The sequence below is a fragment of the Penicillium canescens genome, assembly GCF_028828765.1.
Source record: "Penicillium canescens strain IBT 15451 chromosome Unknown utg000009l_segment0_segment0, whole genome shotgun sequence".
In the NCBI taxonomy this organism is placed as follows: Eukaryota; Fungi; Ascomycota; class Eurotiomycetes; order Eurotiales; family Aspergillaceae; genus Penicillium; species Penicillium canescens.
In genome coordinates this window covers 2,522,641-2,536,764 of record NW_026703971.1, presented here as the reverse complement: position 1 = coordinate 2,536,764, position 14,124 = coordinate 2,522,641, and the positions used below count along the sequence as shown (strand labels likewise).

General features: G+C 49.9%; 3 protein-coding genes across 3 annotated transcripts; 2 read left to right on the top strand and 1 right to left on the bottom strand.

The window, feature by feature from the left end:
• Positions 1-2,090: 2,090 nt before the first annotated feature.
• Positions 2,091-3,230, top strand: N7446_012084 (uncharacterized protein; the record flags this gene model as incomplete). The annotated part of the gene is made up of 5 exons (XM_058520826.1): positions 2,091-2,334; positions 2,399-2,711; positions 2,763-2,842; positions 2,900-3,051; positions 3,102-3,230. 5 exons carry the CDS (start codon positions 2,091-2,093, stop codon positions 3,228-3,230), a joined length of 918 nt encoding a protein of 305 aa, XP_058367112.1.
• Positions 3,231-3,269: 39 nt separating this feature from the next.
• Positions 3,270-5,000, bottom strand: N7446_012083 (uncharacterized protein; the record flags this gene model as incomplete). The annotated part of the gene is made up of 8 exons (XM_058520825.1): positions 3,270-3,314; positions 3,376-3,450; positions 3,502-3,603; positions 3,668-3,856; positions 3,919-4,079; positions 4,138-4,196; positions 4,251-4,629; positions 4,685-5,000. 8 exons carry the CDS (start codon positions 4,998-5,000, stop codon positions 3,270-3,272), a joined length of 1,326 nt encoding a protein of 441 aa, XP_058367111.1.
• Positions 5,001-6,916: 1,916 nt separating this feature from the next.
• N7446_012082 (cytochrome P450) lies at positions 6,917-8,964 on the top strand (the record flags this gene model as incomplete). Its single annotated transcript, XM_058520824.1, has 8 exons — positions 6,917-7,181; positions 7,235-7,298; positions 7,351-7,615; positions 7,670-7,817; positions 7,877-7,968; positions 8,051-8,491; positions 8,565-8,725; positions 8,799-8,964. The coding sequence occupies 8 exons, from the start codon at positions 6,917-6,919 to the stop codon at positions 8,962-8,964; spliced, it is 1,602 nt and encodes a 533-aa protein (XP_058367110.1).
• Positions 8,965-14,124: the final 5,160 nt, after the last annotated feature.

The window sequence follows — 14,124 nt, the reverse complement described above, 5'->3', positions numbered from 1 at the left end:
GAGGTTGTTAGTCGGGACTGCTTGCATGGAGAAGGTGAGGCAAAAGTCCCGTCATTTCTACCCGAATCAACTAACAATAGCCAGTCAGCTTCAAATCGATGGACAAGACCGAGGATGGCCAAACGATTGAGAGGACCCATGACCCAAGAACCACGCCTGATAGAGTCCCCTTGATTCCTCTTCCTCTCCTTGTTGCTCAGCTTATCGACATATTCGAGCGAGCGGGAACCACTCGGACATACACGAAGCTGCATGCTATCAGGATTGTTTGTCTTCTCCCCGTTAGACAGAAGCTTGGTGATTTGATTCCTAAGCCTGTGTTTTTCTATCCAAGCCCGAGCACTATGTGCAAAGCCCATATACGTTGAAGGTCACTGCAGCTGCAGTCAAGCCATCCAGTATCCTTCGTCCATTGAGGACGTCGTCTAACATATCGCAATTGGCGGCGAAAGCGCTCTTGCCAGCATATCACCGACTTCTCTAGCTCCCGAGTTCACTGTCCTTTGAGCATTGATGATGTTTCCGCAAACGATCGCGTCCGGACGATATCTGGCATATCACTGTTCGAGCAACTTACCGTGAAGCTGGGTTTGATGTCTGTAACAGCACCACTAGAGCCATTGGGTTGTAGGACCTCTTGGACTCTCCGTACAGCCTATACTTTATTTTCTACCCGTAATAATCCCTTATGCCATATTTGCTTGAGGACGAATTTCAGCGGACGCCCTAGGGCCGGATGTGGATTAGAGCACCCCTGTGCGAATACCACCCGGTCCTGAGCGGCGATCGTGTGTCTTCACCAGTTCTGGTTCTACATGGCTAGTTGGACTCCGATCGCACTTAAACTATATCAGCAGCAGAGCATGCTGTATCGCATGACTCAGAAATAAGTCCACAAATAGTAATGCCCGTCGCTTTAATCGCCGGACTGGACTTCTTCGAGAGATTGGTTGGACTATGAATCGTAGTTACTGACGGGATATTCTTCACAAAGATGCGACGGCTCTTACATGGAGAAGGAGCGGATCACATATTCCCGAGCGAAAGCTCCCAATGACATGTTGACCTCGAGCGAAAGCAACTCTCACTCTAGAATGTAGGCGTTTTATCATAAGGTACGTTCGAGCGACACGCAATATTCATGCGGAGAAACAGCTCTGACTATACAAGGAATAGAGCCTATCGTACCATAATGTTTGCCCGCGATTCGTGTTTTCGAGCGAGACCTCATCACATGGCTCTACACTCCGTAGTTCTGTTGAGCGTACAGTATATTGCGTGATCATAGTTGAGCAACTTGTGAAGTAGATCATCTCAATGAGTTGGAGGCTGTACGTCAAGTCGTGACCAAGGGATCAAAATTGCCTTGCGGAATCAAAAAGATGCAATTGAAGTTTCTAGGTGCCATGGGCAAGAAACCGCGCTGCCTCCATAGGAAGATCATCTCCTTGTGCCGAAGGCCTATTTTCGGTTCGGTCTAACTGCCGTCTATCAGGCCAAAGCTCGTAAGAAGTATGAATCAACCTTCCGTTGCCATTCGCTGGTCATAGAATAAACTCATTCGCTGTTGAGCAACCCGAGGCTTTTCAATCTCGCTAACCCTGCAATATGACAGCACAATGCGTCAACCACGTCGCCTCTATTTCCTGGGTCTGGTGACAACATTGCAGAGATTAACTTAATTTGGTCTCAAGGCTGCTGTGCCCAAGGTGGGTTCCGACAGCTTTCTGGACACAAAAAGCCGACCACGCTTGGACATGAGGATACGCCACGCCATCCAGCAAGTGGGTTCAGTCATCGACCCGATTACATTCGGAGAAACCCTGTAAAAACCCCGGATTTCAAGCGAAGTCTGCAAGATGGGGCTTGCCCCATCTCGGATTACAGCTCATTCGTTCCGTGTCTGCAAGTTACTAGTCGACCCAAGAGGAAGTCTGATATGTTATAAAGACCATTGATCGTCCTTTATCTATCATCATTTGTCTGCGCCTTGAAAAGGCAATTTTGTTGAACTCATACGCATCTTTCTTCTTTCCGCGTCTCAATCTCAGGCAAGGTTGTTCCTACAGAACTGTAATCTCATTCCCAAGATGCCGCTTGGCATTCTAGACGATGGCAAGCTGGAGCATGTCCCCGGGACAGCTCCATTAAACGATCTCCAAGGCTCCACAAATTACCCAGGCATTGATCCCAGTCTCCTCAAACATGACCCAACTGGCCAAATTGTACTTGTGCCTCAACCCTCCGACTCGTCAAAAAACCCATACAACTGGCCTCGGAAAAAGAAAGAGCTGTTCACAATTACCTATGGCTGGGGTTGTGGTCGTGTTGGATGTAGGACACAGGGACCATTTACTTTGTTTACTATGCATTCAAAACTAATACTTCCACTATGTAGCCGTTAAGCCCCTTCTGGAATTTGCATTTGTTCCTCTTGCTGAAGAATTTGATGTCCCATTGACAACATTCGTATCTGGTAACCAGGGCGGAACGATCACCGCTATCGCAATCGGCAGTCTTTTGTTCAAATCGCTCGCCGTCAAATATCGCAAGCGACCAGTCTACCCCAGTACTACAGTCGGCCTTATGGTTTCGTGTTTCTGGGCTGCTGAGGCGAAGAGCTTGCCGTCTCTTGTTGCAGCTCGGGTTGTTTGTGGTTTATTTATGGCATCAATGGAGGCATTGATTCCGGCTTCAATTGCAGACATCTGGTAAGGGTACACCGAATATGATCTGGCGCGTGGTACCTAATGGCTTGTTAGGTTTGTGCACGGACGAGGCTTCCGAACAGCCATCTTTAACCTAGGTGTTCTGGGTGAAATCAATCTTGCTATTCCGATCGGTGAGGGATCTCATGGTGCAATATTGCTTCTATGTTGACTGATATGGAACCGAAAAGCTGGAGGTGTTATCGAGGACGGCTCATATCGCATTTCTCTACATCCCATGGGCGGTGCTTTCGGGCTGGCGTTTATCATGATCTTTTTCTGGATGACGGAGTCTGCATATGCAGGAAGAAATGCTTTGGATATTGACACTGGCAATGAGACTGTAAGTTCCCAATTTTCAGGCATTGCATCTCATTTTTTTGGGAGTTTGAGGTTACAATTGAGGGCAAGGAGAACATTGAACAACTTGAGCACGCATCCGGAACCGACCTTACCACGCAAGAATCGGAGGCCGAGGCATCCCCTGGTCTAGAGAGCTTCTGCCCTATAACGGCTACTTAAACCCAATTTCATTTTGGAATACCCTTGTCATCAAATTCTCTAAGAGGTAGTAGCACAGTTCACATCCAATAAGCTGTCATCGACCTGTAAGAAGGAGATTGTCAACAAGCTTTTATGGGCAGTTATAGATTAATGGAAAACATACATTTATGCAAGTAAACTCGTCATCCCCATTAGGGCTAGTAACATCGATCTTGGTTGCCTTGATATCCGAGCAAACCTGTAGGAAGTCAGATACTGGAATATATATCTGGGGATTGAAGATGCTCACATTCTGGCTCGAGCAGACAATAGTTCCTACTTTAGGGTCATATTTACCCGAGGTCTCGCCATTGAAGTTAGTGAAAAGGATATCTTCGATGATGAGGCTGCTCTATATGGAGTAGTCATTCGTCAGTTACTACAGCGTAGAAAGGCATGATGTAGGAAATACTTACGGGGAACTCATTGCAAAGAGTGAGGTTCTTCTGGCCATAGCATTGAGTCACCTCAATCGCATAGTCCACGTTATCGATGATCATTCCGTCGTAGGTAATGTTCCTTACAATGCCTGATCCACCGCCGCCTTGGAGATCGGTTGAGAGCGCAGACGCAGTTCCAGGCCAGACTTTGATGCGAGCACCATCCTACGCAAGGAAATCAGACATATTACTCTTTCGCTGATGGCGGTCTCGGGGTTTGAACTTACGGATGCATTGAACATGGAAATGTTGTAGACGAGCACATTCTGCACAATATCAATCTCGCCTTCGTATTGACCGAGAGATCCGACGGAAATGCCGTGAGAACCGTTGCAATGAAGGTTCTGAACTAGGATCTCGGTACTGTTGGGCTTGAAGGAGACGCAGTCTTCGAAATGGTTAGTTAGTCTAAGTTGGCTATGAATAGTGCGAAAGGCTCAACATACCATCTCCATTGTTAATAAAAGAGTTCTGAATGACAATATTCGACGAGCGGTAAAGATCCCTAATGACAGCCATTAATAAAACCCCAGGGATTAGAATTTCCAACTTGACATACCATCCATCTGTATTCTTAGCCACATTCTTACTGCTGCTAAATCCCGTGATATCAATTCCATTAAACAGCAAATCAGTGGAATTGGCCACGAAGTGGTACCACTGTGGGGAATAGCGAAGCTTGAGAGGACCAATGGTGCCACCCTTCAATCCGATGATACCCATCAGAATGGGACGCAGGATGAGAGCATCCTTTGCATACAGATCATACCATACCTGACCGTTTCCATCGAGGGTACCATCACCATACATATTGACATCCTCGCCGCCGAGTTGGAAGAAGGTCGTGGCATTCTGGTAGATCTGCTTGAAAGCATTTGCTTGCCAGTAATCCGTGTCATTGGTGAACTGAACATGGCCCTGGATTTCTATCTGGCTTTCTATCAGTCGAGGCTCATCAAATATAAGCCTTGAGGGTCCGTGTGTAGTACGTACCCAGATCAACATGCTTGAGGAACGTCATGTCAAGCGCTTTCCCAATGGTATAAGTCTTGTCGGCGTCAAAAATAACCTTTCCGCCATTGTTGCATTTCTTCAATGCGGCAAGAACATTGGTTGAGTCGTCCTTTCCATGTCCATGGTTGGCTACATGACAGGTCTTATTTCTGGCATTGCTAGCGGGCAGAGGCTTGAATGGGTGATTTGGGTGGCATGCATCAGTTCGAGAGTGACCATGGTCCTTTGCATCTACTATGGAACCGAGAGAGCTGAGCACGCCAATGGCCTGTACCAAGGCATTTGTGACCTTCATATTGATGAAATGAAAGTCAGGTATAGTATGGGATAGATAAGCGTATCAATTGCGTACCAGGAGCTACCAGGGGGTTGGTCCCCAAGGCATATTAATACTACCTCAACCACCAAAATATTTTCTGGCGTCCTCTGCCCTAGCTCGACGGGGTAACGCTAAACAACCCCCCTTTGCGGGGTTGTGGTGGGGTAAATTCATATCGGATGCTTTCGTCCGGGTAAACAAGCCAGCGAGTTGATTATATGTGGGGAAAATGGAGATTGAAGCTAGCATGTGTGTCACTTAGCGTCTCTTTAAGGTATGGAATTATGGGACTGTGCATTGCGTGAATGCGGCGACTATGCAGATCCGATAGGAGGAACATTTGACGCCATTTCCCCTATCGGGAGGAAAATCCCGGCGCATTTTGCGTTGTGTCTTGGGGTTCTCACTCTTCCGTGTCTCACCCTCCCATGTCTCACTCCCTCCTCTGGATTGGTACTGTTGTATTTCAAAGGAAGATTGATTCTTCTATTATTCAGTGGGAAACTTGAGACTATATATACAACGAGAAGAACAAGTTGATTGGAAATCAACTTGTTTCTTCGTATACATATCTCGGGATTAATTCCGATGGTTCGGCTTGATTCCTGATCTGCACCAGCCTCATATCACAACAGGTACGATATTTTAGAGGGCAAATGCGCCTCCAATCCACTGCACTAACCGAAGATTAACGCCCGCTAGATATAACCAAAGCCAAAGAAAGCAACGTGGGTCTGTGTAGGTTCTGTCGGAAATTGTAGAATAGGTATAATTCAACGGTTCCACCTATATACAGTGACGCAGCAAAGGTTTTAACACCCCTATAGAACCACTCCTATACCGCCTTTCATTATGGCCTACACCGCTTAACCAAAACACGCTAATATAGTCTCTCATATAGCGTGTAAGTCTCGCGTTTTCAGCGTCTTTTCGCCTCCTTTTACAGTATGGATGGATGGATGATTTCATTTACGCTGACCCCTCGCGAGTTGATTTCCCAACTAGACTAAAATACGAATCCGCACTCAGCCTAGTGGGTTATGGTTTAGAATCCAACTAAAAGAAAAAAAAGAGTTGGATTCTAAACCATAACCCACTAGGCTGAGTGCGGATTCGTATTTTAGTCTAGTTGGGAAATCAACTCTTTTGGCGATATACAGGATACAACAACTATATATATCCTTGTATGTACATGTGTAATGTCCCACTTCCTGAAAACGAACTTGGAGCTTCGTCAAGGCCTATCATGGCCCAGGTGCCGTTCAAGTTATTAGGCTGCCCTCATGGCGCGCGACTTTTGAATCTTTGTGACGCCTCAGCGAAGTCTAGTACGGCTTTGACCGTCCTAGCCCGCGACACGATGTCTGGCTTACCTCTCTTACCTTCGGTTGAGCCTCCCAGCAGACTCGACACGTCGTTGAACGCGTCCCCAGCTTCACGTCTTAGCTCCCATCGGATTTCCCTCAAATTTGGGCAGTCCACCAGCACGTGGGTGACTGTTTATTGCGCACCGCACACGCACCGATCATCGTCGCGGAAGCCGAAGGTCTTGGCATACTGGATGTACAGTGGATTTCGAAACAGTTTACCCCCAGAAACGCACGTTCACTCTCCCAGAGACCCACTTTGGCGCCTTGTCCGGATCGCCCGGGTTCCAGATTCTCCCGCAGCCAATGATATGGCGTCAGCCCTCGGGGAAGGGGCTTCATCTAGCCAGAATCAGCTTAGCGCAGACTTAGTGGGGCGCTGGGAAAGAAAGCGTGCGTGTCTGGGGGGGTAATCTGTTTTCGAAATCCTCTGTATATTAATGCTATCTTTTCCCCTTATTATTCATTGTTCTTTGGTTATACTCTTTCAGCGCTTGAGATCCAGGAGCTTTAAATTTCCTCACCATGGTGTTGAAAAGCGCCAACTTGGGGGATCTCAATGGCCTTTGGGCCTCCTTATCGCCAATTTCATCTCAACTCACCTCACCTATGGCTGTGCTGGTTCTAGTGCTATTACTGACGAAGTATCTCCGACGCCTATTCTTTCACCCACTCAGCAAGTTCCCGGGCCCCCCAATCGCCGCCGCATCGCACCTGTGGGAGTTCTGGCAGGACATGGTCTGTAACGGGACATTTCTGCAAGCGATACCCAAGCTACACAAAGTTTACAGTAAGGGAAAAAGCAGTATTTCCAGCCTGAACCTGGCTAACTGATATATTAAGACTCCCCCGTTATTCGGATCTCCCCGAATCATCTTCACATCAATGATCCTGAATTCTACCACAAGTGTGTCATATTCTAATGTTTCTGACCAATCAGCCGGCTCACGAACTACTAGGGTGTTTAAAGTGAGCACAGACTTCTACAAGGCGCCATACTTCTACGAGGCCTTCGGCTTCGCGACGTCGCTGGCCACTATCACGGATCCGCACAGACACAAGCCTCTGCGCACTGTGATTGCTCCCATGTTCACCGGATCCTCGGTGGATGGGATGGCAGAGCAAGTCTATGAGATGGTTCACAAGGCTACCGGTATAATGGCTGTTCAGTCGCAGCAGGGCGCCCAGAGATTGAACGTCATGCACTTTCTTCGATGTATTACCGTAAGTCGCGCCAGGGGTAACCATAATTTATCGAAAGCGCATACAATAGGATAGGCTAACATTGAAGCTATGGCATATGTTCTGCAGACGGACATCAGTTGTGACCTGATTTTCGGCCAAAGCCTAAATTTGGTTGAGTCTGGGTATTATTCGGACAAGTTCCTGAGCAACCTAGACATGTTCGTGGAAAATGTCTGGATTAGTAAGGAAATTCCTACCGTGCCGCTCCCAACTAGATGCTCATCTGTTTGCTTGCTGCAGTGGTTCACGCTCCCTGGATAGCCCAGTTTGCTTTGTTGCTCCCCAATAGCCTGACAAATAAGATCGTTCCGGGCTATGCATACTTTCGAGAGGTTCGGATCTCGCTCGCTTTTATTACCCGGTAGGATACTATTTCGGAATAGAGAGATGCTGACCCCTTGGTTTAAAATATAGCAATGCATCGCCTGGATCGAACGCGTCCGACAACGGCGCGCGCAGGGGATAACAACGATGACGAATGGCCGCCCCACACTATTTGACGTGCTCCTCGCTGAAAATCCGGACAAGAATTACAAAGTTCCTGCAAATAGTGAACTGATCGACCAAGCGTTTCTGTTCGCGATTGCGGGCACCGATACCACGAGCATGGCCACGACCTTTGCCATTTTCCACATCCTATCCAACCCGGAGGTACTGCATACTCTGCGTGAGGAGCTACGCAGCGCTTCTGCCATCATAAAGGATGAGTTCAGCTACCGAGATGTCCGCAAACTGCCCTATCTGTCTGCCGTGATCAAGGAGTCTCTGCGAATGTCGAGTCCGTTTCCGGGACGCTTGCCCCGAGTAGTCCCTCCCCAAGGCACTGAGATCAACAAGAAATTTATTCCCGGAGGTGTATGCTTTCCCCTTCCAGCCCCATTCATCACTTAATGAAGCATTCGCTTATAATAGCTTGTTCGGTTTGTAGACTATCGTCTCTATCAGCTCCCGCTGTATCCTGGACAACGGCGGTCTCTTCCCTGAGCCAGAGAAGTTCTTGCCCGAACGCTGGATGGGCGAGAATTCCCGTAGTATGGACCGATGGATGATTGCATTTGGCAAAGGCAGTCGGAGCTGCCTGGGCATGAAGTATGTGCGATCCCAGAGAAAGTCAATCCTTATTCCCTGCTGTGACTTTCCTTCCCTAACTCGAAGAACATAGCCTTGCCTACCTCAAAATGTACACTATGATCTCCGTCATCTTCAGTCGGTTCGACCTGCGCTTGGTCTCCCCGACCGGTCCCAAACTCCATTATCTCGACCACGCCCTGATCGAGATGAAGTCTTCCGTGGAAGTCGAGGTTCTGGCCGATAATTGGGTGAAATAAGTGACAGTCACATGCAGAAAGGCCACTAGGTCATCTTTGTGGGCTTGGAAGCCAGTTTGGATAAGGAAGCAGATATGCGTGGGGTGCGGGTCCTGACGAATCCTCGTCGCTCCGCTGCCACTTTTGCTGCCATCGATCGGGGAGTAGAGGCCGCAACCCAAATAATCTGGTGCGTAACGCATAGCATGCGAACGAAGAAATTGGGTACTATATACATCGATATGGTTTCGATCACTACCATAATATTTATCGAGCCAGGAATCTGTTTTGTGCAAAGGAAACCCGAAATTAGTTAGGGCAGCATTAGATGGACCCTCAGGTTGAGCGTTTGGACAATCGGCGGCCCGAATAGGCTGACTGCAGTAATCATGTTTCCAATGCATAATTTGGTAAAAACGCATTAATTCTTGGCAACGCGTATCGTCCAACCGGCTTAGGACGTATCGGACGTGTCCTTATATAGAGAATATGCGATTGTTCTTTGCTTTTTCATGCTTTTTTATGGAAAATTTACCAGGGAGAAAAACAACTCTTTCTTGGCAAAAATGTTTTCTTGAAATATCTAGCCAATCAGAGGTCTCACGGCCTCTTGAATTAGTTCATCGTAATCGTAACCTCAAGCGCTACGGCCTGATACCCTTTTCATAGGGGAGATGGCAGCGATGGTGGGGACGGGTGCGAACGCAAAGATTTTGCCCCCTGACAGGAGAGGAACGCCAAAAACCACGGCCCTCGCGGATCCGCCCCGATCCATGGACGACATCGCGGAAGGGGCCCGCAGGGTGCTCAACCACATCGAAAACAATGGCACGGAGGACCGATATGTCACTGGGTATATTCGCGCCGTCCGCCAGTACGCACTCAACGCCCAACGGGGAGACGGCCAGGGGATGGCCAAGGTGCTCGAGGCGTTGACCAAAATCAACATCGACACCGAACGTCTGAACCAGCGAATGGATACCATTGAAAAATCAACGAGCACATTATCGACGGCATTATCTACCCCCGCGGCGAACTCTGCGGCAGCGTGGCGCAACTTCCGGGCCAAAGAATGGCAGCGCGACTTGGCTACGGCTGCGACTCCCATCACCCGGAGCGACGGCACATCGTCTCCAGGAGTACCGGAAATCGAACTTCGCGAGGACCGAGAGGTCATCGTCAAGGTCGGAAAGAACCGCGAGCAAATCCGTGGATTGACACCAAAAGATTTGGTCGAGAGGGCTGAACGACAGAGGGTATCAAATGCCCGTCAGAAGAATTCAGGGGTACTGGCCGGACAGGCTTTCTTTGTCGCTGCTCGAAAATTGCCGTCGGGGGATGTGGCAATGATCGCCAACAGTGCGGCAGGGGCAGAGGTCCTCCGCAAACATGCTGCGTGGCTGAGAGCCTTTGGACCAGGCTCGGTGGTCCAAGAACCGTCATGGGGAGTGGTGGCGTACCATATTCCCGTGAGGTCGATGAAGGTTACTCCGGAGACGATGGCTGACGTTGCGGCTGAGCTGCTCAGGCAGAACAACTGGGGCGAAGGCGCTAAGATTCAGTATCTAGGATGGATGACCCGTCCGGGTGAGAGGGCGGAGGGCTCCATCCTGATCGAGTTCACCAGCCCAGTCGTGGCTAATCGCGCGATCATCTCGGGAGTCGTGTGGGGGAAGCAAATTCACAATGCATCACGATTCTGTCGTGAGGGGCGGATAAAGCTATGCAGAAAATGCCAAAGGCCGGGGCATATCCAGTCACACTGTTCCAACTTATTCAAATGCGGTCACTGCGCCAACGGACACCCGACCTGGGAGTGTCCGTCGACGAAGGGGCAAGCGATACCAGTCAAGTGCGCCAACTGTGGTGAAGGGCATCGCCCTACAAGTCGGGAATGTCCGGTGAAGGTTGCAGCGATGAACGAAGCCAAACAAGCGCTGGCCAACTGCCCTGCATATCACCGCGTTCCTCTGCACCTCCGAGTGACGGCAAGCACCGGCAAAGAAGCAACTTCGACCAGGGCAGACCCCATGGCCACGAATGGACTCGAAGCGTCGATACACGCTCCAGAGGAGCAACGGGGGAAGAGCCCCGGCGGAACCCCCAGGATGCTGTAATCGACGTGGAGGCTGCAGCAATAGAAGTAGAAACATCACCAGAGGAAAACACTGAGCCTATTCAGCCTACTCAGCTCAAAAGAGGTCCTGGTCGCCCAAAAGGCTCAAGAACGAGGCCAAAGAATCCGAAACCAGCAATGATACCACTAGCATGCCAAGGGTCAACAAGGCTCCAAGCGGCCTCGAAAAGGCGCCGCACAGGCGAGCCGGACGACACCATGGACGAGCAACCAGACGACAATGAATGGCTCAGCATTCAACCCACTCCGGCCGATCTCCCTCAACCTGACACTCCGCAGGATAGCCGGGAACACCGACTTACCCAATTCATTAACGAGGTCACCTCTGTCAACATGGCCGGTAACACGTCCGAGCCTGATGACGAGGACGAACTGGACCCGGAGAGCCCCGAATACCGCAAATTGGTGGTTCTGAAATACAAGCAGCGACAAGCGATACCAATCGGATCTTCTCCGCCGATTTTTACGACGGATGCACCAACAATCGAAGACCCAAATGATGAAGTATGGCACGAGGCCAGCGAACGAAGCGATGACGAACAAACTCATCAATGAAATCGTTTGAGATTCTTCAATACAACGTACACAAATCGTGGCCAGTGATGGCAACGTTCCTCAGAGACAGAAATGTCCTCGCGGCGGACGTCGTCGCGGTACAGGAGCCATGGAAGAACGAAATGCAACACACAACGCACCAACCAGCGACGGCAACTTTCCAGCTAATTTACCCACCAAAAACAGCTGCTGACGGATCAACCCAAGGCCAGGATGATCAAGTCCAAGCCTCGGATCTCTCCCAACCGGGAGTATGCCTGTTTGTGTCTAAAAGGCTTGACCCGAGCCATTGGTCGTGTCAACTCGTCTCACAGGACTACCAGTTACTGAAACTTAGAAAGGCTCATCAGGGCAGAGACTGGACAGATCTCTTCATACACAACATATACAATAGGCCGGGCAGCAATACCCTTAGACATCTAAGAAATGAGCTGTCAAAACGACCTCATGGAGAACACATCATCCTTGGAGATATGAACGCGCATCACCCGAGATGGGGAGGAACAGGGACCAGGGCCGATCAGGAGGCCGAGCAACTCCTAGAAATCGCCAATGAATGGGGACTCGAGTTGACGACCCAACAAGGCAGACCTACCTGGTCTCGAAACGATCAGTCGTCGGTGATTGACCTCACCTTCATCACATTCAACCTGGTCAACAGGCTTATCAATTGCGAGAGGGCGGATGACATCGAGCACGCATCCGACCATTTCCCGATCAGGACTGTGCTTGATATTATTACACCCATTGCTGTACAACAGAAGAGAAGAAACTGGAACGCAACTGATGACCAGAAACTCATCCAGAAGATAGAAGGAGGTCTACAGGCAGGAGGCCTATACCAGACAGATCCGCAGAGGATAGAAGCCAAATGCCAGGAGCTAATGGGTGTGATACAGTCAGCAATCGAGGAATCAACCCCATGGGCAAAACCATCCGCGTGGTCGAACCCCGACTTTGACGACGAGTGTAAAGTTGCGGTCAAAGAAGTTCGTCGCCTCCGTCGCAGACATACGAGAACCAAAGACCCCTACGACTGGATGTGCTACTCGGAAGCACGCAACAAGAAAACGCGACTCGTCAAGAAAACATTGTCAAGAGCGCACCGGCGCCGAGTCCAGCAAGTCGTTGAAGATGGCCCACAGGGTATGTGGCGATTGGCTAAATGGGCAAGAAACCGAGACGGGGCATATGAGAAGGGTATCACCCCTTCGCTGAAAATTCAGGATCCCCAAATGCCTGGAACTCTCGCAGAAACAGTTGAGCAAAAGGCAGAGGCATTCCGGACTGCCTTCTTTCCAAAACCACCGCCGGCCGATCTATCCGACACAGACTCATTCCTGTACCCACAGCAAATCGAGTTTCCAGCAGTCACCGCTCAAGAGATACAGGAGGCGGTGCGAGGAGCGAAAGCAGGGAAAGCACCCGGAGAAGACGGTATACCAAACTCTCTCTGGCACAAGCTTATCGAGATACCGGCGGTTCTAGCAACAGTGGTACAGTTATTCAACGCATGCATAAACACGGGATACAACCCGTCACATTTCCAGCGCTCAATCACGGTGGTGCTCCGGAAGCAAGGAAAGAGTGGCTACCAGCTCGCAAAATCCTACAGACCCGTCGCGTTGCTGAACACGCTCGGAAAGTTTCTGGAGGCAGTTGTCGCGCGACGGATCAGCTACGCAGCAGAAACCAACGGTTTACTCCCACGAACCCATCTAGGCGGGCGAAAGGGCATATCCACCGATCATGCTATCCACATTATCATCGACCGAATCAAAACCGCATGGGGAAAAGGCAAGCCAGTGGTATCTCTGCTAATGCTGGACGTGTCTGGAGCGTACGACAATGTCTCCCATGAACGTCTACTACACAACCTCAAGAAACGACGTCTGGGACACTTCGTTCCCTGGGTGAGGGCCTTCCTGAGCAACCGAAGCACACGGATCCGCATGCCCGAGGGCACATCTGATCGAATCCCGACACCTACAGGCATCCCTCAAGGATCACCGATCTCACCCATTCTATATCTCATCTACAACGCAGACCTCGTTGAGAACTGCGGTAACGGTGTGACTAACAACGGGTGGGTCGACGATGTTTGCTTCATGACAAAGGGAGACAGCGAACGCGAAACCATCAAGAAACTCAGAGCGGCATGCCGCAAAGCCGACCAATGGGCCGAGAAACATGCATCAGTTTTTGACCCGAAGAAGTATGCACTCGTGCATTTTGTAAACACCAGGGAAGTCGACCCACAATACACATCGCTTTCTCTACGAGGACACACGGTGACAGCGACGAGGACGGCTGAGCGGTACCTAGGCTATTGGCTGGATCCGGGTCTGGAATTCCACCATCACCGCGAGAAAGCGGTGGCCAAGGCCGGTGTCTCTCTCCACGCACTACGAAGCCTGGCAGGGTCAACGTGGGGAGCCTCACTCTATGCAATGCGAAAGATCAACCAAGCGGTGATCATCCCGCAGATG